At 46.9% G+C, this 24,620-nt stretch overlaps 1 protein-coding gene across 2 annotated transcripts in view; it reads left to right on the top strand.

Annotated features, from left to right (window-relative positions):
* NAV2 (neuron navigator 2) overlaps positions 1-24,620 on the top strand; it is a 357,485-nt gene that overhangs the window by 300,679 nt on the left and 32,186 nt on the right. For both annotated transcript variants that reach the window (XM_054586002.1, XM_054586001.1), the window contains 10 exons: positions 653-1,120; positions 1,790-1,855; positions 3,204-3,248; positions 5,554-5,714; positions 7,082-7,270; positions 13,861-13,913; positions 18,361-18,384; positions 18,497-18,571; positions 22,885-22,968; positions 23,322-23,433. In XM_054586002.1, the coding sequence (XP_054441977.1) occupies positions 653-1,120; positions 1,790-1,855; positions 3,204-3,248; positions 5,554-5,714; positions 7,082-7,270; positions 13,861-13,913; positions 18,361-18,384; positions 18,497-18,571; positions 22,885-22,968; positions 23,322-23,433 (1,277 nt within the window). The remainder of the gene's footprint in view (positions 1-652; positions 1,121-1,789; positions 1,856-3,203; positions 3,249-5,553; positions 5,715-7,081; positions 7,271-13,860; positions 13,914-18,360; positions 18,385-18,496; positions 18,572-22,884; positions 22,969-23,321; positions 23,434-24,620) is intronic.

The raw sequence follows: 24,620 nt of genomic DNA, 5'->3' as shown, positions 1-24,620 counted from the left end.
CACAGAGACACCGTTCACACCGTGTGCCTGATCTAATGTCTTGTGAACTCAGCAAGGTTTCTGCGCACATCAATGGGTCGTACTAGCCCTCTGGCTCAGAGACATACCTTTCAGGTAGGCCTTTCACTAGAGGATAAATCTGCGAAGATACTTTCCCCAGGCCTCATCCAGATCTAGACTCAGGTTCTTGGTTCTACTTAGGCTTAGAGGTCAAATCAGCCAGATGCCCAGAGTTGAACCATCATAAACTGAGTGCCTGCTTTTGTGCCTGGAGTCATGGATACAAAGATGATGAAGACAGCTCTTTTTCTTCTAGATGTTTCCTGGGCCAGGGCTATTTTCTAGTTACTTTGTTCACGGAAAGAAAGGGAAGCAAGATCTTGTCCCAGCATGGGTAGTCCTGTAGAAAATTAGTCCCCATTGCCCTTTGGCTCAGACAGAGCCAGCGTCTCAGCTGCAGTGTAGAACCGGAGCTGGAACCTGTCATGCACCGGTGACCCAGTAGCCTGTCTCAGTGGTAGCCATTTCAGGAGAAATGACTGTGCCTTCCCCCGGGGACTCCCGTGACTAGGCACTCCAATACCTGTGCCCCACCTTACTAAACAGCTGGGTTCTGGGAGTTCAACCCAAACAACCCTTTGTCTCTTCACAGACTCTTTGGTGGGAAGCCTAGCAAGCAAGTGCCCATCGCCACAGCTGAAAACATGAAAAATTCGGTGGTCATCTCCAATCCTCATGCCACCTTGACCCAGCCAGGTAACTTAGAGTCCCCCTCAGGCAGCGGCGTCCTGAGCAGCGGGAGCAGCAGTCCTCTCTACAGTAAGAATGTGGATATCAACCAGTCTCCTCTAGCCTCCAGCCCCAGCTCAGCGCACTCGGGCCCCTCCAACAGCCTCACCTGGGGCACCAATGCCAGCAGCTCCTCAGCAGTTAGCAAGGACGGCCTGGGCTTCCAGTCCGTCAGCAGCCTCCACACCAGTTGCGAGTCCATTGACATCTCCCTCAGCAGTGGAGGGGGCCTGAGTCACAATTCCTCCACGGGCCTCATCGCCTCCTCTAAGGACGACTCCCTGACTCCCTTTGTGAGAACCAACAGTGTGAAGACCACACTGTCAGAAAGGTTGGTGATGTGCATTTGGCTGCCTGTATCCCTCAGAAAGACACCCTTTCAAGAGACAAAGGAGTATGTTAGGAATCCCAAATGTCAATTCACCTTTGCCCGGGAGATTTCTTTCTTTCTTATCACCAATGTCTTTCATAAGAAAGCCAGTTTGGGATGGAATGAAGCTCAGTTCTCTGCTTCCTGTTACCTTTTTCATCCAGGTTATTCTCAGCGCTTGGAGCTGCTGGAAGGCTCTTGGGGGCAGATTTAATGCATCCATTTGAAACGGCATTCCGCCTTTGAAATCCTTCCATTTTATTCTGCTTGTTCATCAGTTGGCTTCTTTCCCCTCCCCTGTAATTCGGCAGAGTGGGCGGCCGGCTACAGCCCTGGGTGTGTGGTAGGATGTCCCTTAGGCAGTGGGGCCAATTTGGTGGTCATCATGGCAAACACCCTCCCCCTGAATGGCTGCTGGCCAGTGACAGGAAATCAAGAAACCTAAAGCATGCCCAGAGCTCCGGATTTCACTGCAGAAGTGATGTGTCCTTTGTCTCCCCGAAAGGGAAGCAAGCAAGCCAGGATCAGCACTGGGAATGAGAAAAGTCACTGTATTTTACAACTCCCCCCAACCCCGTTTCTTCCAATCTAATGTTCCTTCTCTTGTTTTCTACCTGCCTGGACTTCTAGCCCTCTCTCTTCCCCTGCCGCTAGCCCTAAGTTCTGCAGAAGTACTTTGCCCAGGAAACAGGACAGGTAATACATTGCAGGCCGGAGACCCCCACCGAGCCTCTAGGTTCCTCTGCCCATCTGTGTCAAGCCAAGATGTTTTTTCGTGTGAGGCTGTTGGCCTGAGGCTTCCGCTTGTGTTCGTGGCTCCGGTGTAGTACGTGACCCCCAAGACATGCCAGTGAGGGTCTGTTCCGCTGTCCAATGAAGCCCCCAGAGAGGTGGGGTTGGGCGGGCCCCTCCCATCCTGGCTTGGGAAGGAACCTCAAACCTGCCACTTGAACTGGGGCGGCAGAAGCTCTCACTTGCATCTCAGCCTTCCTGTGGCATGCTCCTGCTTCCCACCCTTTCCCCCTCCTCCCTCCCCTCCCCCTCCAAGCCCAGAAATGATCTGCCACCCACCGAGCAGCTTGGCCCTCACCTTTGTCTCCCACTCCCTCCACTCCCCACGCAGCTGGCTCTTCTCCCTTTAAAGGCCTTCGCTGCAGTTTGGCCCCTTATGTTTTCAGGCTGCTGTGTTCTGTGTGCCCATTTCCTGAAATGATAATGCAAAAGAGTATGTGGGGCGTTGAGACTTTATAAATGAAGAGGCTTGTTTGCCCCCAGCTGTCCTGTGGGTGGGCCTCAGAGATGGATATTGACCTGAAATTTGTGGGGGAGCCGTGGCTTGGCCAAACATAACAAGCAGATGTTGTTTCATGGTAGAAAAAAAAAATTAATGAAAACCCTCTTCACCCCATCAACAGCAAAACCTTTGTTTTTGTCAGACTCACAGACCAAGCCTTTAAAACCCTTGTTCTCTGGAAATCCAAATGCCTTGACTTTATCAGCCCGCAAGTTGTGGCATGCCCGGACACGGGCCCTGGGCTCGGCTCTCAGCTACATCCGATACGGACTGCAGAAACTGAGAGGGGCCCGGAATTCACTTACCAATTCCAAATATGCAGACTGCAGGCCTCTTGAAACTCTCCAACACGTCCCTTGTCTCACTTGAAGTCACCGCCAGTGGCACTGGGGTGGCCCAGAGTTAGTGGTGCAGAGAAGCTGGCCTCTCTCTCTCTCTCCGGGAAGCAGCGGTGATGGTGCAGAGATGGGCGACGGGGCGGCGGCAGGCACGGGCTCTGCCTCAAGGTGCGGCAGCCCCTGAGTTTGGCTTTGAGCCTGTGGGGTACAGTGTCAGCGTAGGCCGAGGAGGACGGGGTTTCTCTGGCTTCCCTTGGACGGGCTGCATGCTCCACTGGATACAGGGCCCTCCCGGTGAAGTGAGTCTCTCTCCCCAGCTCTCTTCAGCCCCTTCTTAGCCTTTCCCTCCTCACATCGCCTGCTTTTTCTGTGCTTCTCTGAAGTTCTCATTTTTGTTTTAACTTCCCTACAGTGACCCGCACCTTGATAGGAACACTTTGCCTAAGAAAGGACTCAGGTATCTGTGTTTCCTCCTTGCATCCATGCCCTGTGGTGTGGCTTTGGGGCTTGGCTGGTGGGGGTTCGGGCTGGGCTGGGCTGGGCTCCCCGCTTTGGCCATCGCAGTAGGACCTTGGGCGACCGCTCCCCTCACACCCTCTCATTCTCATCTGTCCATTTGTTGGCTTATGTGCTTGAGCAGAGGCTGTGCTTTTTCGAGCTTAATGTGGTAAAACCATGTCATGCACCACATCCCTGTGCAAGCCCAGAGAGCAGTTCCTGCTCCTTCTGGGGCCAGTGGATTTCGTCGCTGAGCACGTTGCCATGACCATTCTGTCCGCGGCCTGGCTTCCAAGAGAAAGGATGTGACTTGTAGCACATTGATTTGTTAGCCAGGACAGAGCCAAGGAGGAAGGAAACATTACCTCTGAATTTGAAAATATTTAACTTTTAGCCCATAGAAAATTGCTAAGGACAGATACTTAGCATTCATTTAAATAATAATCAAAAATCACATCGACCCAGCAAGACACTGGTGTGATCCGTTTTGGGGGGAAAGAGAAGACGATGAGGAAGTGATGTCTTTTCCTCTGTTGTAAGTCAAGGCTTGAGCTCATTTTGGGTGCTTGTCCTGGTAAAAGAAGGTGCTATAAGTCACTGTGCCTCACACCGTCTACTTCACTTTGCCAATCAGAGGAACCTCTGTTCTAACGTCTGCCCCATGGTTTAAATGTCTTATGGTTGCAGCTGTCGTTCTCTCTGCTCCCTAAACACCTCCTTCTTTGTAGCATCAGCTTCCCCCTGCACCAAGCATTATGTGCCTTTGCAAAAAATGGGACTTGGAATGAAATGTTTCAACACTGTCATGTATGTCTGTAGTTGATAATCTGTAGCTCGTTAAGGCTGAGAGCATTTTGAACAGTAACGTGAGGTAGGTATCAATGCTTTCTTTCCAAAGGAGCTCTGAGTAAAGCCAATTCTAAGATTCTAAAAATAAAAGTATTGAAACATCTCCCCAGTGTGGTCTTACAAGGGGGAGCTGGCAAGGCCTTTTGTACTGAAGAGTTTCCATCACACTGATGACGGCTGATGTTAGCAACCAGGCGAGATGCGTACCTTTCAGCCACTTTTAATGAGCTAGACGTGCTGGCCTGGCCCACTGTTGCCCCAAGAGGACGTTAACCTCTACATATTAACATTTCAAAATGCTGTATATGTTTCTGGAGCAGATCTATCCTATGAAAATGATGCAGCTCTGGCTTTTTAAATTTGGCTTTAAAAAAATTCAGAATAGGGATGTGCGAGGAGCTGTCTTTAGGCAACTGATGTGACCTAGAGAGTTACATGTCCAACTAGAGTAAAAACATGGAAGGAAGACACGTTCTTATGTTTCCTCTCACTCTGACTTTCCCTTTCTAGCTCCCTCTCTCCATACACACATCCAATACCAACAAACCAACAACAGCTTTTTTTTAAGCCAAAAGAATCCCACTGTTGACGTAATCACTAGCCACCCTTATGGTGATCTGTTTGTTAGTCTAAGGGTTCTCTAGCCACTTGGACGATTTAGAAATTCGAGAAGCTGCCTGTGGGCAGAATCAGAAGGGCATGGACTTTGAAATCATACAAAATAGATAGAAATCTTGGCACATGACTCAAGAAAACATCTGTGAAGGTACTTAGCTCATTGGAGACATTCGATAAATTGTTACCAAATATGCTGCAGGATAAATGAGAAGGTGTATCGACTTCCGTAGAGCCTCCCCTATGGGAAACCCAATGACGTAGGATTCCTTTTACGAAGGCTTGCTTATGCTAGATCACAGCAGCTGCTGTGAGCATTGCTGTCCTCGCACCTTTTCACGTCTGGTTTCTGATACGCTGTGGTTCCCAGCCACTTGCGTGTGTTCTGCAATGCAGATGCTGTGAGTAGTCTCATTAAAACATCCTTGGAACCCTAACAGCAGCTTGTTTTGCTGCTTCAGCCCTGTCAAGGTGGGGGCTTTGACATGACACTGTCGTGAATCAACATGTTACAGATACGCCCCATGACAGCTCTTTTGAGCATTCACCGACCTTGCTCCCCTTTATGTATTCCCTCCAAACTGTAAGGAATTGCAATTTTCCCCAAAGGCAGTCAAGTAGCACCAAAAAAAAAAAAAAAAAAAAAAAGGTTTTGAGAAACTTCTTAAGTTTCGGGATGTGTCGTGATCTGATTTTTTTTTTAACATCAACTTTGGATATCTGATCATTGTCAGCTTCACGGAGTTCGTTTTCATAAGCGTTGATCATAGTTAATCCCAGCTTGATTTCTGTCTGTCCAGGTATACTCCCACCTCCCAGCTTCGCACACAAGAAGACGCAAAAGAATGGTTGCGGTCCCACTCTGCAGGAGGCCTGCAGGACACCGCCACCAGTTCTCCCTTTTCCTCTGGCTCCAGCGTAACTTCTCCCTCCGGAACAAGGTTCAACTTTTCTCAGCTTGGTGAGTAGCTGCTTGTTATTAGCTGTGCTGATCAGCTCCCTAGGACAGAGGTTAGCTTGTATGTGAAAGAGACAGATTGGTCATAGACTCTCAGTATCTGATCAGCCCTCCATAATGTAGGTTGATTAGAGGAGATTAATAACAAAACAACTAGAGAAAGTGGAAAAGTTTTTGGTACTCTAATCAGTAATTTTTCTTTCTGTGGTTGATAGAGGTAGAGCTATAGCAAGAGCTAACCATCCCATTCTTTATTTCTAAGACCTGAAGAAGTAGGTTTTATAGCCTATCCCATGTTTGGTCATCCTCATTGCTTTATTAAGCTAGAAATAAAAATCAAGTTTTGATTGAACATGTATTCTTGGAAGTGCCTACTGCTGACATAATGCTTGGATTGGCACAGCGGGGAAAGGAAAAGAATTTGTAACACAATCCCTGCTGATATGTCAGTGGATTCTTTTTTAGCGTGACAAACACCCAGACAGACTCGTAAATATGGTAAAGGAGAGCAATCCAAAGCTTTATAGGAAGCTGTGTAGAAACTGAAGTATTATTTACAGTTAGAAAAAGGAAAGATCGGTCCTGGCTGGAATTCCAGGAGAAGGGGGCATGAAGGCGGCAGAGTGGGAGCTGAGCCTTGGAAGACTGACGGCGGCGGAGGGAAGAGCTCTTCCAGCCTTGTCTCCATCTTCAGGGAGAGAGGCAGCCTTTCCTGAGTATTGTGAACAATAAACTGAGTCTTTATTTAAAGACAGGTGTGGCTTGTAATCAAGTATGACTTAACTCTTCATTTTGAGTTAACTGCCGGGATACTTCTGAAATAGTGTACTAAAATCACAGGATTTTAATAAGAAAGCTAGTTCCAGCCAAGGTAAATGTGCCCTGTGCGCTGAGGCTCTAGGCACCAGTATGCAGTGTCCCCGTCCGAGGCAGCGCGACCCGTGTTCATGTTCTTTCCCAGCCGTAACTCTTTGAGGCAGGAGTTTCTTGTCATGCACAAATGCTTCCCATCTGATCAAAAGCCCGGTGGGACTATTTTGGGCTTTTGGCTTTAGAGAGAATTGTTCCAGATGAGCCCAGGGAGTAATTAGCTCATGCCTGGAAGGTGACACTAGCTTGTCTGAACGTGCCAAGTTGGAAAGCTGAGGCCCAGAGCCTTGCTTTGGAACTGACCCACCTTTCCTCCCTTATTTTTAGCTCTCAGTGTGTAACGCAAATGCTGAGGTGACTACCTTTGAGAAAGTAGACAAGGGAGAGGAGTTGGCAGGCACGGATGTGGCTGATGATAAGCAGCCTCCTCTTCACCCCCGTCCGGGCTTTGAACAGAGACCTGAATTTCCAGCCCTTTGATTCCATTCCTTTCATTCCAGCGAGCCCCACCACTGTCACCCAGATGAGCCTGTCCAACCCGACCATGCTGAGGACCCACAGCCTCTCCAATGCCGATGGGCAGTATGACCCGTACAGCGACAGCCGCTTCCGGAACAGCTCCATGTCCCTGGATGAGAAGAGCAGGACCATGAGCCGCTCGGGCTCATTCCGGGATGGGTTTGAAGAAGGTAAGCAGGAGCCTGGCCCTCTCCCAGGCCGGGGGTGTAGTTAATACTCTTCTATGCCAGGGTCACTTCACTGACCTAGGGTCTACCTGAAGGTGCTTCCAACTCTCCCGCTTGCTCTAGGGGTCGGACTGGGGAACTGAATAGTGGGGCCTGGGTCTTAGTGAACCTCACAGGACTCTAGGGAAGTGGCTGCTGGAAAAACCTCCAGTGACCTTCGAGCTGGCTGAGTTCCGCTCTAGGCTTCTCTGTTTTGGAGATGGGCCGGAACTTCTTGGCACGCGCCTCCATCTCCGCTCCGATGCCGGCACACCATCTGGGCAGAGCAAGTTCCTGGAGAGTTCATTTCCCTGGGCGGACGCACCCGTACGGCTCTGGGGGGCTGTGGGCAGCGGTGCCTCTCCGCTTGCGCTCTGGAATTTTCTGCTTCTGTATTGAGGCATCAGTCCTTCAAGGTTATTGCCTTCAGTGATGCCCTTTTCCTTCTTTGCTTGCTAGTTGGGAATATTTTGGGTTAGATTTTTATGTTCTATTCATTTTAATCAGAATTTTGGGGTAAAAATACTGTGGGCAACTTTGCTGGCTGTCTTCCTAACTTAGTTCATTTCTCTTTCCTTTTTTTTCCTTCACTCAAGGTATGAGTCAGGGAAACAAGCAAAATGTTGTGGAGGGACCTCACCCACTTCCCCAAAAGCTTCCCAGAGGTGGGCTGATAGGACACTGGAAGCAGGACTCATTGACTAATGAATGGTTAAGAATGTGTAGTAAGACTACCAGGGTTTGGGTTCCAGTTCCATTCTTTGTTAGGTATATGATCTTCACCTCTCTTTGCCTCAGTTTTCTCACTGATAAAATGGGAGTGATAATAGAAGTCAGCCCATGGAATTAGGAGAATTCAATGAGATAACATAAAATGTTAACCCAATGATGTTATTACATGTCACAGCCCATAGACACAGCTTCAGTGTTAGTGTTCTGGCAGGTGGAAGTCCCCAGCCAGAGGATGGAGACTCTTGGAGCAAAGGGAGCCCAGGCTGAGGGCCATATGTCTAGTTGTAACCCCCTCCTCTTTTTTTGCCAGTCACAGAACAGGAATGGGAGGGGAGTATTTCCCTCTGCTCCCAGTTCCTGTGAGAGAGGGGGAAAGTTCCCAGCATCCTCCTGGGAGGAAAAAACAAACAAACCTGTGATTGTTTTGGAAATCCCTAAACAGGTCAGGAGGGAGAGAGATGTAGGCTATAGGCTTCAACTTTGCCCGATGTACTTTCTTTTTTTAAAGATTTTATTTATTTATTTTTAGAGAGAAGGGAAGGGAGGGAGAAAGAGGGACAGAGACATTGATGTGTGAAAAGAGTATCAATCGGATGCTTCTCACGCGTCCCCAGCACACCCCAAACTGGGGACCTGGCCTACAACCCAGGCATGTGCCCTGACCAGGAATCGAACTGGTGACCCCCTCAGTTCTCAGGCCGGCACTCAACCCACTGAGCCACACCAGTCAGGGCCTGATGTACTTTAAAAGTTTTAGAGTTCAGTTACAAAACAGTTGCCCTGGATAGTCTTTTTAGAGACTTAATTCTCTCCACCCTTATTTATGTACCATTTGCATCCAGTGACAGTCAGTGAGCAGAAGCAAGTCTATAAATCCATATATGGGAACCTGCTAGGACTGAGGATTAAGGAGGGGTGGAGCCTGAGTGACTGAGAGAGTGGCCCAGATTTAAGAGCTGGAAATGAGTGCTGTAACCACTCAGAGCAGTAATACTGGAGGATGTGTTGACCCTAAGGTGCAGGAGTAGGCAGTTTGTCTTGAGCTTTTTTCACAGTCAGTGTGCCGGCCAGGCCGGGCCACGGAGCCTTCCCAGCCCTGCTGATGGCCGCTCCCATATGGAGTGTATCCTGGGCTGTATTCATCTTCCCTGTCATGTGTGTACCTGAGTGAACTGCGTGCAGTACTGAGACTTGTCCAAACAAGCACACTTCGCCTCGTAAAGGTCCAGGACCATTACAGTGTCCTCATCAGATAGCTTTTATTTATTCATCTGGAATCAAGCTGTCAGGCAGCACGACTGGGGAATATCTGGGCGTCAAAGTGACATTGATAAAAAGTGCTTGCCCACAAGCAGTGTCTAGACTTTTGTAAACCTCATGATTCATGGCGACATGGAACTGAAATCAGAAGTTAAAATCAAATTTGCAGGGAAGAGGTAGGGACCGCTAGCGATACGCTTATAAACACAACATTTCATCTTTTGGGAGACTTGGCATCAGATTATTTTTTATCTCTTCCAAGGCTATTGCAAAAACAAAGTAAGACATGTGCAATTAGAAGGGTTTTCTTCTTTGTCTCTCTCTCTTTTAATGTATTTTTGAGTTTTTCAGTTGCAGTTGGCATTTCGCATTAGTCTCAGGTGTGCAGCATAGTGGTTAGACATTTCTGTAACTCACAGAGTGACCCCCCTGTCACACTGTTACTGACTGCGCTCCCTGGGCTGCTCTACTTTACGTCCCCATGACTGTTTGTAACTGCCCATTTGTACAACTTAATCCCTTCCCCTTTCTCACCCGGCCCCCCCAAACCCTCCCACCTGGCACCCGTCAGTTTGCTCTCCCTGTATATGAGAGGGTTTTTCTGCTTTGTTTATTCATTTACTTTATTTTTTGGATTCCACTTAGGTGCAATTACATGTTTTTAATTCCACTGGATAGAGACGTTGTTCCCTCTTTGGAGGTTTTCACAGCGTTGGAGAAAACAGTTGGAAAAATTTCACATCTCACTTTAGAGCCTCCTTATGAGAGTCAGAAAGGCCAGAATATCACATGCCTGAAAGTAGGATAGAAATTTAGGAAAAATAAGCGTAAGTACTTGTGCAAGGAGTTTGTGGGATGTAATAAGCATCTTCCATTTTGAAGGAAGTGTGGGTATCGTAACCATGTAGACTAGGTAGAGGCATGGCCCACAGACAGCCTTTCAAAGCTATTTCAGATGAATTCATTTCCATCAGATGCATTATGCCGTTCTAAAGCCGCCTCTAATAGCACACATTTTGGGAGATGCTTCAGGCATTTTTAAAATGGGTGTCTTTGGAGTGAAAAACAATCCAAAGGCTGTACCAGTCACCCCGAAGGGCTCATGCAATCTAAGCTGTTTCATGTGGAATCGCAGGAGCAAAGCAGCTTTTCGTAAAGAAACCTGGCGCTGCAGCTCACTCGCCTGCGTCTTGCCCCCGAGTTGCAGTTGCGGTTCAAATCCTGGCACCTTCGGTGTTATCAGTGAGACCTTGGTCAGTTCCTAGTCACTGAACTAGGGAAGATAACTGTACTTGCTTCAAAGGCTTGAAGTGAAGATGAGGTGAGATAAATCCTGTAAAGCATTTAGCAAAATGACTTTGAAAAAGGGCTTATAAGTAAGGACTCATTCAATGGTAGCCTTTGTTATAATTGTCACGTTTTATTTTATCCTTCTCCCCAAAGGCCATTTCATCCCTATTTCGTTTGTGACAAAATTGAGACAGAAGAAGTGACTTGAGGACTTTACTCAGCCAGGACTGGTTCCCAAACTCTTGATGCGAGCCGTCTGTTTTTTATTCAATTCCTCCTTGATGTTGGCTCTGCCCTGGTTGCCGCTGCGCTTTCCTGTCTGTCTGAGGTGAACTGTGATTCCCCCATCAGCCTGCTCTCGGTTTTCAGTTACACTTCCCTCGCTGGTGGGGGGCAGTCTGTTAGCCTTCAGAACTGAACCCCATTCCCACCAGCTCCTTGGGCAGTGCCCAGTGGGGAGGCAAGAACCAGAGAACAATGCCTAGATTCACCTTTTTCCCTGCTGCTGACCACCTGTGTGTGCAAAGCCACATCACTTAGCATCTCTGCGCTTTCATTTACTCTTCTGTTAACTGGGGTTAGAAACTCCTCTGTGATGGTGAGGGTCCCTTCAAGCAATAGTACAAATGATAAAGTGCTTTGATTCATATGAAGCTGAATATATAGGTGAGATGCCTGAGTGTGGTGTCAGCATTTGTTGCTTATCGGCTAGAATACACCCAGTTGCTCTCACCTGTCTCGTGCCTCCACCACTACCTAAAGCCTCTTCTCAAACGTTGGCTCTGGAGTGTGCCTGTCTGTAGATGAAAGGAAGGGCTTGAGGAACCATACTGAAACCTACCAAAGGGCTTTACAAAGGGAAGGAAGGAAGGAGGGAGGAAGGGAGGGAGGGAAGGAGAGGGGAAGGAAAGGAAAAGGAAAAGGAAAGGAAAGGTAGAAACCACCCAGAAACCAGTAAACCAGGTCACTCAAGGGCAAAGCAAGCAAATTCCGTCCCTGAATGCTGTGTGACCTTGAGCAGCTCATGGAACCTCTCTCTTGGTTGCAGATTGCTCAAAGGCAGAGATGGCCTAGATACTCCCTGAGGTTCCTTGTAACTTCAAAATGTTGGCGATATAGGTATAGAGAGGAAATGCATGGCCTGCTTTTGCTGTTTTGGCTTTGGAACTCGCATATGCCTTTCGTCATCTGAAAGTGTCCAAGCCACACAACCCAGGCTCTGAGTTGGCGCAGTTCACTTGGAGGAGGGCCAAGTGCCATGGATCAGGCAAGCCACATTCAGCTTGGGGTTTACTCTGGGCATCAAGAAATCTTTCTTTGGACCACAGCGTTGCTGTTATTCTTGACCAAGTGAGAGGAGTTAATTACAGAGAAAAATAAGTACCTCCACCCAAATCCTGCAAGATGTGCTCTTCTTGCCCTGGAGCCCCAGCTTACACTGAGATATTGCTGAAGACATTTTCAGTAAATCTATGAGGTGGGGAAACAGAAAAAAAATTCCATCTTCCAGCAGCCATATGTTACAGAGCAAGCCCGTGCAGGCATCCGGCAGGGCAGTGTGATTGAAAGGTGTGATTACGAGGTCATGTTATCCCCATCTCTGACCCCATCTTGGCCTCCAATATAATCTCCAACCGCTGCTTGTGTCATGGGGCTGAAGTAGGTTACCCCTTTGGAACATTAGGTCATCGGATTGGGGCATGAGAAGCCTCTGTTTTAATGCATGGACATATTAATGCTGGGAGCCATTATTGGCCATTAACACCTTAAACAATGATTTTTTATGGGGTATGAATCAGATGAGTCACGGATGGAGGGAGAATGGAGGCAAAGATCTAGAACTCTGGGAGTTGCTAAGGAAGGTGGATGTGAGTGGTGGTGCAGGGGCAGCCTCAGTGTAAGAGGCACATGAGAAAAGACAAGAAGGCTGGTAGGGCGAGCCAAGAGCAATGTAGGTTCAGAAGGAGAAAGCCTACCCAGGTGACAGGGAAATAAGGGAAGTCTTCGTGGAGAAAGTGTTTGCACCGATCTCGAAGGTCTGGAGAAACAGAAATGAGATTCCTCCTAAACAAAGGGACTGGATGGGCAAAGACTCTGAGGAGGCAAAGTATTATCCAAGGCATGCTTGAGTGCACAGGGACCACACACAGGGGGCACCTGAGTGGTACCCTTAGCTGGTCCTCAAATGTCTTATGGTTAAGTCACTTCTGCGGACTGCTGCTCCATGCTGAGTTCATTCCTTGGGAGGTAAGTGAAACCCGCTGAGTATGCATGGAAGGTTACTCCTGAGCCTCTGACTCTTGGACCAAAGGTGATTAGCACAGTGTGGAGTCAAAGCGCTCCATCCGTGGTCAGGGAAGCTTTGCCCAGTTAAAAGGTCTGTGGTGTCTCCACAGGCATATTTCAGTCTTTGAAACAAGCTGTCAAGAGAGTACCAAGAAAATGTCGTGAAACAATCTGGTTCCCCAAAGAAGTCAGCCAGAATACCTTGTCCTAGAAAAGACCATGCTTTAAAATTTGATAAAAGCAATTAGTAGAGTGTCTCCCTTTGGCTGCTGGCAGGAAGGGTGATAAGAGGGTACGAGGATGGTTCTAAGTTAAAAAGTACCGGCTGGAAACAAGAGAGATGATGCCGCTTGCTTATCTCTTCATAGACATGATAGAAATTGAATGAAGACTAACTTCACTGGATATGTTTTCTAAACAAAGGTTTGTAAACAAATGTTCATTCATCTAGAATGAATTTATTATGGCCAACAGCCCTCTATGTTCAAAATAATCAACTCCTCTTTTGCACATACAAGTGGCAGATGCTAGCAGGACATAAAATATACATGCAGCATGATCTCAACCCTAAATGAATGGATTAGAAAAAAGAAGGGAATAAAGTACGCTGGGATGGTAGCAGATTGCCCCTGAGTAATAGAACTCTGAATTATGTAGGTTACAGTAGTGAACATGCTTTGTAACACTTCTCTGTCCTTGAAAATTTTCATTAAGTGGTATATTATTTTGATAGTGGAGGGGCGGCAGTATTCTGAAGGTTGTAGGGGGAAAAAAGGTGGTAACAGAAAATTGACAGACTCCCTTAACAAATGATTCCTTATTTGATTATGACTGTGGCAAAGCAAGGAAGGGTTGGGTCAAGGTGAGATCTACTTGCTCTGAGCCTGGTGGTGCCCTGGAAGGCTGAGTTTCTCCTTCCCTCCCCCCCTCTTTGGCTCCATAGCACTAGCTATGCAATTCACCTTTACTTTTCTTTTTTTATATAGTTCATGGATCCTCGCTCTCCTTGGTTTCCAGCACATCGTCAATTTATTCAACAGTGAGTATAAATCAATGTTGTGTAGCTATGATCATATGAGCTGAGGTTCTTTTATCGTCTGTGTCAAAAATAAAATAAATTCAGCATTCTTCTTAGAGTTTTCCATTATAAAGGGATCAATTAATTAGGGAACCAGATTTGAAATTCATAGACAGCTATTGATTAGAATGTACTGACCAGCAAATCAGGAACTGGCTGCTTTGTTAAAGTGGCATTGTGCTGTGGGTGTAACTAGTTAGATGTGTGAGAAGCCTTGGCCACCTGCTGGTAGAATTTGAAAAGAAAGGCCTTGAAAAACTTATTAATCTGTCTGCCTCAGTTTCTTTATCTCTAAATAGAAAGAACAGCTGTCCCTACCTTGTGGAGTTGTAATGAGGATTAAATATTCTGAAGATTATATTTTGATACTGTATAAATTCATTGAGAACAAGGACCTTTTCCTGTTTTTATTCCTAGTGCCTAAAAAGTGTTCAAAAAATAGGTTTGTGTAAAATAAGAAAATGCATTGGAAGTCATGACTACAGTGCACATGGCACAGAGTAAACACTCATAAGTATTCACTATCAGAGTTTTACTGAACAAAAGCCTGATATAATCAAATATGGTACTGGATTTGTCCGGCGGGGCTTACTTTTTATAGTTATGTGCATAAATACTTGTGAATTTCTATAGGAAAAAAAAATTTGTTAATTAAGAATTGAAGATTCTTTAGCCCTTAAGTCTGCGGAGGACAAATGGTTGTTTTACCATTTCAGGTTTCTGGGCTACATAGCAGGACAAACTATATATAGCCCCTTTTAAGTAAAAGGCCATCCCAGAATCAAATTAAAGAGACCGCAGCCTGACTGTTCTTCCTTGGGCCTATAGCAAGCAAACGCTTCTGTGACTGTTAACATGGTCTGATTCGAAGGACCTAGAAATGCCCTCTTCTGCCCCTACCCACCTCGCCCCTCCAACTCCAAAATACTTCTTTCTTCAGGCTGATCGCCTTGTCTGAAACTTCATCACAGAGCCCCAGCTTTTGTTTTAAAGGCATTATATATAGTAACCTTGGGGAGAGGTTGTATAAGCCATTATCTACTAAGAAAGCATAGAGGTGGCCTTCTAACTGTCAGGTAGTACACACACTAAGTCTGTTCTACAGTGGAACTCCATGATATCAATACTAGAGATGGGACGGTCAAACCGAGATTCCCTTCTTCAACAGGGTCTCTGGCACTAGATACATTCAGGCTGAGCCCCGCGGATATGGTTTAAGAGTAGAGAGGAGCCTGCTGCTGAAAGAGGAAGGCAGAGGCACCAGAGGGCCCCAAGGGACAAGGGTCATGGGACACTCGTTTCACAGTTGATGCAGAGCCACTGTAGCAGACATTTTCATGCCCATGCCCCATGTCTTCTCAGTGGTGTTCCCAGGGCTCCCTGTCAACCCAGAGGGGCAGGCCCTTCGGAGCATAGGGAAATCCGGGAGTCTGGCCTGTGTCAGCCAGCCTCGGAGGGGAAGAGCATGAGCTTTGCCGCCTGGGATGTGAGCATCACATGGAGGAACCCGGCACTTGCCCTCATGCCAACCATTGGAAGTTCTTGCAGTCAGAGGTCTCTCTTCCTGTAGCTCTTGTGCTGGGGGGACATTAAGCGAGTATTTTCATTCAGTGATAAATGGTCTTTTCTGAGTTGATATAAATTCACAAATAATAATTTTTAATGCATCTGGATAGCAAGAGGCCCGAGGTCTAATCTTAGTTATTTTCTCCCTGTGTGACTTTGGACAAATCACCTCCTCATTCTTGGTGTCTCTCAGTTGCCCTTGGTGTTAGAGAGCTAAGAAGGGTGGTCTCTGAGGTCCCCACAACCTCTGACACTCCACTAGTCGTGGAATCAAAGGTTCCCCTTCCCTGTCCTTAGCATATGCCCTCTCTGGGAATATAGGTTACTTTGCAGACTGAAAAAAAAGTAGTCTAACAATTAGATGTTTTCCTGCCAGACTAGTCTGCTAATTCCAAGGAAACCTGCAAGTCTGGCTAGACTCTACAACCAGCAAGTCCTGATGTGTGGTCCCCCATCTATTATTAGCCACTTGGTGATGATGAAATTTTGAAACAAATGCTCAGGCGCCTTTGTAAATGTGAAAATGAACAAGCTTTTATTTGTTGTCTGCAAAGAGATCTTTGGAGTCTCTGAAGTTGTCACCAACCCAGACCAAAGACTGTTTAATAGCTGAGTGTTTTATAGGCTCTTATTGGATGATGATAGGTTTTTCCCCCCTGAAATCTCTGTAATTCTTGGATATTCAAGACTGCCCACTCTGGCTGAAATGTGCCTGTAATTTTAATTACAAAGACAAGAAAAGGCAACATGACACTAAACAACTGTTGTGGAAGAGCCATGAATAACCCATGGAATAGAGAAAATGTAAGAGGCCACATCTGGCATCAGACTTCATCTCCTTACTGGTTAGGGGGCAGCAGTTGAGTTCCATGGGGAGCCACTGAATGGAGGGAGGTCTACAGCTGCACTTAGACTTCCCAGATGTGCAGAAGGGCAGCCGCAGCTGAGGGCAAGATACAGAACACAGGATTTCTCCAGGCTGCTGTTGAGAACAGGGGCTCATCCCCATAGACAGGTGGGCACGGTGACAGTGGCAGAAAGATAGGGAGGAGAGTTCAGCCTATTGATATAAGCGTTTAGACATAGGGCTGGATGGTTCAGCCTGCTCACCGGCCTCCGCTAGCCTCCCAAATGATCGATAGTGCTGACATTCTCACCATTAACTTTTCCCCTTTGGATCAGACTCAGAAGATGGGGTCTTATTTCTGGGAAGCTTCCATGAGAATGTAGCTGTAATAAAAGCAAGAGAATGTGCTGGTTAAGATCATAGGCTCTGGAGCCAGAGTGCCTTGGATCTAATTCCAGCTCTACCACTTATCAGCTATGACCACGGGTAGATTACTTAACCTCTCTGTGCCCCATTTTCCTCATCTGCAAAACAGAAGGTGATGGTATTAGTACCTATTCAAAGGGTTGCTAAGAGAATTAAATGAATATTGAATATAAAGTGCTTGGAACGGTTGCTGGCATGTGGCACTATTCCATAAGTGCTACTTATTATTACCAGAAAGTAACTTGGACATGTTAACAGCTGTATTTAGGTTCTTAACCAGTGCCTGCCACATAAAGGAAATACAAATATTTCACAGGTGGTAGTGGGTGGGATGGATGGGTGGATAGACAGACAAAGAGGGATACATATCATCTGGGAGAAAAGAATGGACCCTCAGGATGTCTCCAAACCTCCTGAAAGTGTCTCTTAGATGAGGAGATTGCCCAGCTGTGTGATGTAGGCAAGATACCTAACCTCTCTGAGCCTCAGAGGGATTACAAACAAACCTATTTTATGGAGTTCCTGGGAGGATTAAGCGATTTTGCCCCAGTGTACCTGAAAATTAGTCACTGTTGTTAGTTTGGAGCCAGACCACTGGAGGGTGGTTGGCCCTTGGACGGGGTTTGGGGTGAGGGCAGTGGGGAGCAGAGTGAAGGGAGATCAGACAGGAACCTGCCCCAGCTGATGGCTGTGGGGCCTGGGGGCGTCTAATGAATCCTACCTGCTTACGTTCTGAATAGAGAAGTAGACACCAGAGTCAGGTGCCGGTTTAAAAAAATAATGAGTTTATCACTAATAAATTTGGATTAGGACATACGAGGAGGACCCAAGGACAAAAGAGGGCCCTTAACTGATCTTCACTCACCTACCTGGCTTCCATGTCACTGCCCCACCTGGACAAGTGTGCATAGCAGGGTGGAGAGAAGGGCAGGAGCACTTCCAGCACTTCCAGGAATGGGTAGCGGGACGTCTTCTTTTACGGGCCCCTTGGGAACCCGGGAAAGGGAAAGAAAGGTTCTCCTGGCCGTAAGTTCCCCCACCCACGTGGGCTCCCCCTGTGGGAGGGGAGAGTTAGTTTCATTCTCCCACCGGCCACTAGCCATATCCCCACAGACGCGGGGCCCAGCACGGAAGGCTCTGCCAGCACGAGGACCCACAGGCTTCACCTTTACTCCCCCAGGGGCCCAGGTAACTGGGGACCTTGGAGTTACCTGTATTTTTATCTTCTAAATCTGGCGGCCCTGCCCTGGCTCACCCCCTTCTCATGACACCCTCTCCGGAGCCCCTGACCCTAGCACTGTCTCCACATGGCGATGGGGCTCCTCCCGACCAAAGTAATTAGAGTGTCTGATTCTTCCTGACTTCATAAAATAATCGTGCTGATTGTTTTTGGCCTTTTCATTGGTCAAATTAATCGAACCAGTTTATCCAGAAAAATACACCAGGAGAGACACTAGTAAATCTCCCAGGCTGCTATTAGTATCCAGATGTCCAGGTTACTTTCCGCAGCCTGGCCTGCACTGCCCCTCTTGCCTCTCCTCCTCTCATCTCCCTGTGTTTTCTTTACAGCCAGAAGAAAAATGCCAGTCGGAGGTAAGGACCCGTTTGCTGGCTGGATTTCCTCTTTCACTGTCATCAATTATTTTACGCAGCCTAACGTGGAAACGGGCTCCCATAGCAAGTAACCCTGTCCCTTGTCATCTAGATTCGCAAACTGCGGCGGGAGCTGGATGCCTCCCAGGAAAAGGTTTCTGCTTTGACCACCCAGCTGACAGCAAACGTGAGTGTGGACACTGGGCAGTCGCCATCGGGCGGGGAGACGGCCCCTGCGGCCGGCTGAGCGTCAGCTCGAGGCCTCCCGCCCCAGAGCACCTTGGAAGCCCTGCGGCGTCATACACAGGCGTTAGCATCGTGGATGTGAATGTCAGCTCTCACACTTTCAGGCTCTGTGCTTTGGGCAGGTCTTCAGCCTCTGAGCTTGTATTTGCTCCTCTGTACAATGGGCGATGATATACCTCACAGGGTTGTGGTGTGATCAGTACCTGGAATGGATTAAGTGCTCAGAAATGTTCATTTCCCTCCCCTTCCTCTTTCTGAAAATTTTCATAGCAGGGGGAAAAAAAGGCAGTGGGGGAGGAAACCTAAGGTTCCACAGTAAATAGCTGACTGCTCTGTAATTATAATATACACAATTACGTGTTCAGGGGGCACTGCCAACCGGCATTCAATTCAGCAATTGTTTAAGTGCCAACTCTGCCCCTGGCACTGTGGGTTCAACAGCAAAGCAAGCAAGTCACTGTCATCTTAGTGTTCTTTGTCTGGCACAGCAGAGAGACAAAACAGTTTTGCTCTAACATGATAACTGTTATGATAGAGATCAAGGGAAAACGTTGTGGGAATACGTAGGTAGAGCACCTGTCTCAGTCTCGCTGGGGCAGGAGGTCAGGAAAGACTTCCTGGAGGAGGTGGCATCTGACAGATACTGTGTAAGGGGAAGGGCATGGGGAGGACAGCATTCTAGCCAAAAAGAATAACTGGCGCAAGAGCGCGAGGTGAAAGATCTTGGTGCACTTGGACAAGAGGCAGCGTGGAGGGAAGAAGGACAGAGGCATCAGTGAAAGGCAGCAAACAGGGCACATCGCAGAGGCTCTCAGCTGTTAGGTGAGGAGTTGGGCTTCCTTCTGAAGTCAGTGGAGCCCTCTCAGAGGGCTTTAAACAGAGCTGTGAGCGGGTCAGATGCGGTGATAGAATCGGAGAGGTCAGAGTAGAGGCAAAGATCTCCTACCCCATCAGACCAGCCTGTAAAGGAGGCCTGCTGCAGGGCTGAAGCACAGAAGGCAGAGCCTGAGGTTTGGGGAGGTGCTAAGAAGGTGCTTCTGGGTCAAGACTTGCTACCCAGGAATGCACGGCCTAGCCTGAGTCCGCAAATACAGGTGTGCAAGGCGGTCAGAAACAACCTGCCTGACCCCATAGCATGCTGTGAAGCGAAAAGCAACCTCAAAAGGTTGTCTTCCTTGGACCAAGAAGCTGAATCAATACTCCAAATTAATATTTTACCTGCAGTTTTTGCCCAGGTAATTCCTGGTTTGAGCCCGAGTCTGCTCAAGGAAACCCTGTCTCTTTCAGGTCTGCACATAAGTGCCTGGCACAGTGCTGGCCCTTGACTACCAGCTCAATAATTGGTGTCTGCTGTCACTAGTATTCATTTTTCTGAGCTCTCTCATGTTTCTAGAAATCTTAGGTTTTCTTCCCAAAACGCGGACGTACTAGGTCACTGTGTGTTTTGTAATCCTTTCTTTACCTCATCCATCAGTAATGCTGTCAAAAGAACATCAGAAATTGATGTGAGATCTGAATTTTGAGGCTTAGGTCCTGTTCAGAAAACAGCAGAGGTATCTTCTGAGGGCAGACTCTTTTTCTGGGTCACCATTTGAATCCAGAACCAACCTCAGACCCAATAAGCCAGGATCTCCTGCATATATAATCCAAATATATGAGATTTGACAGCAACCCTCCCTCCTAAGTGATTTGCAGCTACTTCCCTAGTTAAGAATTACAGCTGTCAATTGTTGCTCCTTACTAATCAAAAAGCAGTAATTGACTTAACATGAACTTGAGTCCATTCTTCCAATGACCTCCTGTTCCGTGGGACCTTACGTTGGGCCATTTGGAGCCCTGCTCTCTATTCCAGAGGAGTCAGAGGGAGATGGCTTATATTACTGTTCTTCTAAAAGTGTGTTGCTCTTCACAAAAGGCATTGAATCCAGTATCGTTTTACTTTTATTTTGTTTTAGCCAGTATTGTTTTAAAGTAAATATTTAGTCTTACCACACACCACCGGCAGTGCTAACGTGTTTTATTGTCTGCCATCTCTCCCACAGGCCAAGCTGTGTTTGTTTTTCTAGGGCAAACTACTCAAAGCCACCTTCTCTGGGTGTTTCTATACCACTTGTGTTTGTTTTCCCGGGGAATGTGAGAATGGTGCTGGATGAGAAAGAAGGCTGTAGTGTGGCTCTGAACCAGGCTCGCAGCGGCCTCAGCCCGTGTTTTCATAGTTGCATTTGTACACAAAGCCAGTCCTTCTGTTCATCAGCAAAATGCTAACCTTTGGTTCTTCAGAGCAAATGCGGTTTCTTCTTGAGCTTTGCAAAAACACTTTCTCACTAGCGTGGGGTCAGGTTTTTGTTTTCACTTGAAGAGAAAAATATGAATGCGCACTGATAGAATCATGGGTGGCAATCACACAAAAATTTGAAATAAATGGAAATTCAGTCCTTTAAATTTGACCTTGTCGTTCCTTTGAAACACAAGGATAGCAGGCCTTCTTTTTCATGTCCATGTCCTGGCCCACTTCCTTCATCCACTGTGTGACGGAGTTAAATTGGCTGTGGTTTTGCCACGGTTTCCAGGGCAAACTAAAGTATATCTTTTTATTTTCAAGAGCAAAGGCATTTTCTCAATGTTTAAGAGAGAGCGGGCATGTCATCAGAAAGAAACTAGCTAGTGCACTTCACATTTCTATTACAAGTAGCCCTACTCCCTGCCAGACCCTACGGCTGTTGGAAAAGACTCAACCGTTGATCTTAGTGATGATCTTATCCTCAACTGTTCCTGTCTGATGAGATATAGTGACAGAGGCCTCTGACTCACTCCTCAAATCTCCCCTCCTTAAATGTCTGCATCCACTGACCCTCCTCACAGCCGGAGGCAGTGACTCCTCCCCCACCCAGATGTTCTCCAGCTTTTATTCTTCACTGTGCGCATCACCCATCTTCTCTTTAGGAATTTTCCAACATGATCAAATCTTAACTCCTCCTAAGACTCTCAAGTATCCTGCTGGTCCTTCTCATTCCTCCTATAGCTGTCTTTGTGTGTAGCTACCCACCCCTCTCTGAGAACAGTCTCTTGATCTCCCTGCTCCAATGTTCTGATAGTATCTTTGGCCACTTTCTCATTCCCAGACCTCTTCCTTTCCCTCACAGCGTTTGTTCATTCCTGTGTTTCACCTGTATCGTTTCATTCACTCATAATAACCCTCGGAGGAAAATAAATATTGCTCCCAGTTCATGGGTGAAGAACCCGAGTCCAGCAGGATTAGATGACTCATCCATTCTTTATTCTTGGTTCTCGCAATATTAATCAGGATCCTCAGTCAACTAACCAATCTGTCACCTCCAGCTCCGTGGAAGAAGGAGGAAGCCTTAGTGTTAGAACACAAAGATGCCTCTTGCCCTTGAAGAGGGCTGCAGGGCAGGGGGCAGACAGGAAAATAGCACATTTCTCAATTCTAAGACACATTTTTTTCATATTTTAACATCTTTGAAAATTGGGTGTATATTTTAATTATAATTGGCAGCATTTAAAAAAATGTCTTAGTAAGATATGAAATAATGGTGCTTCTGATGCTGGGTTTTAATGGGGATTTATGAAAGTGCAGGGGAGCTCAGGGGAAGCCGTAACTCTCCAGGGGAACAGGGGAGGGGTTCTCTAAGGAGGTAGCAGATGGGCCTTCCAGTGGCTTTTTATTAACCAGGATTATAACAAGCAAAATATGCCAACCACTTTGCTCATTCACTCTACAAGCATGCTCCATACAAGCCCCTATTGTGAGCTTGGTGTTCGATGAACAAAAGGTCGTCCTGCTGTGTAGCAGAGACATGCAAACCAGCTATCACAAGAGCACATGTAGTTTTGACTGTGACACCATAAAGCACAAAGCAGCAGTCCGGTGTGCTTTTCATGGTAAATATGAAAGAACCAACCCAATCCGGGGGAGTCATGGCACATGAGCTCTCTTGAGAAGGATATGCAAAAATTAGTTAGACAGGGAGACAGCTCGGGAGTAGAGCACCCCAGGCTGAGGGAAAAATGTGTATAAAGACCCTAAGGTAGGAAGGAGCATGGAACATCTGAGACATGAAAAGCTAGAGTAACAATCCCAAAGAATGCTGGGCAGCAAGGGCTTAAAAGACTGAAGAATTAGACGGGCTAACTCACGTAGTCCTATGAGGATTTTAGTCTTTAAGACTGTGCACCATTCAGGCACTCTTACCTTAGAAGGCAATATAACGCAAGCTGTGTCTTCCCCTCCAGGCTCACCTCGTGGCAGCCTTTGAACAGAGTCTTGGAAACATGACAATCAGGCTTCAGAGTTTGACCATGACGGCTGAGCAGAAGGTAAAGCAGAAAGGATGCTTTTTCCCCCCTCCCTGCTTAGAGTTAACTACACATCTGAAAATATTCTCTTTCATTCCAGATAATGGTATAGATTTTAGAGGAGGTCTGTTGAGTGAGAACATGACCTAGATGGCCAGGTGGTAACTTTATCCATGACAGATGTCATAGTCCTATTTCTGCTGTTTTCATGGGCTCACGTACGCATGTTGAAAGTTGGCCCAACTTCGTGTTTGAGACAGAGGTTTTTTTAGCACTCCTTTATTTCATACCCTCCACTGTTGAAACTTGCACTTCAGTTGAACTCTGAAGAGAATAATTTTAGAATAACCAATATTTTTTTTTCTGCTTCTCAGGATTCAGAGTTGAATGAGTTAAGAAAAACCATTGAGTTGCTCAAGAAACAGAACGCAGCTGCCCAGGCTGCCATTAACGGAGTAATTAACACACCCGAGCTCAACTGCAAAGGTAAAGGAACAGAAACGGCCTTCAGACCAACAACCTGCCTTGCTCTAAGGAGCCCTCCCCTGGCAAAGAATGATGCAACTGCCCTGCCAGAGACTAGTTGTCCATGACAGTTTAGCAGGTCCTGGAAGGCAAATACGTCATCCAGTTACTTCTGCCCTCTGGGAAGATAGCTGTTCCATCTCATTCTCTTTGATATATCTCAAAAATGGAAGAAAATGTATTTCTGTTGGCCAAGTGTCAAAGTATTTCATAGCCCTTAACCTCACTAATGCTTTGATGTTTACATATTGATGGGGGGCAACCTGAAATGGGTTCATCTCATGTTTGTCCAGGAAAGGATTTGTGAGTGAACTGCTTTGTCCCTGTATCACTTGAGAGGCAATGTGGGCATGAGGATGAGTTACCTCCTGCTATAATGATATTAACGGTAATAATAGAAGTCACAGTGATAGCTAACATTTATGGGCCACTCATTCTGTTCTAAGCGCTGTACTCAGTGTTTCAATTATCTAATTAATGATCTCATTTTCTTTCCACAACACCCTTATGAGTGCAATACTGGGCCTCTCCACATTGTACTGGTGGGGACACTGAGTTTCAGAGACAAGAGTCACATCCTAAGGTCATGGAGTAGTTAGAAGTGGGACTAGACCCAAGTCTGTCAGACTCTGAACTTGGTGCTCTTTAAAACCCGGCTGTAGGTGTGGCTCTGCGCTCATGAGAAAAGCTGTCTGCAAACTCTGTTTTGGAATCACTAACATGTCAGGCAGTGTTATTTCTGGTACCACTATTGTTTCAGATATCAAGCCTCCTGAAACCTTGATGATAGAGTTGATATGGGAAGGATTAGTGAGAGCTCACCAGGCGGAGGGGAGGGAAAGAGCATTCCAGGAAGAAGGAATAGTGTATGAAAGGTCCCTGAGATGAATGGGCGTGGCATTTCCAAGGGGATGAAAGAAGGCCAGTGCAGCAAGGGGGGGCGGGGGCGCTAAAAACATCTAAAACATCTATCTAAAGCCTAAGAGAGTTGATGTTGGGGGAATTCTCTCTAGGCCACCCTGTGCTTATGTAAAGTGGAGAGAAAGAAGCCTCATTTAATTGACCAAATGGTATAGCACCTACCTGCTCAAGGACCTCAGTAGCAGCAGTGAGGAACAGAAGGTGATATCTAATGGGAGCAACCCAGT

This window comes from Pteronotus mesoamericanus, unplaced genomic scaffold, assembly GCF_021234165.1.
Source record: "Pteronotus mesoamericanus isolate MK-2021 breed Mesoamerican mustached bat unplaced genomic scaffold, CSHL_Meso_final contig_90, whole genome shotgun sequence".
In the NCBI taxonomy this organism is placed as follows: Eukaryota; Metazoa; Chordata; class Mammalia; order Chiroptera; family Mormoopidae; genus Pteronotus; species Pteronotus mesoamericanus.
The sequence above is the reverse complement of the archived record's forward strand: the minus strand, read 5'-3'. Positions and strand labels throughout refer to the sequence as shown.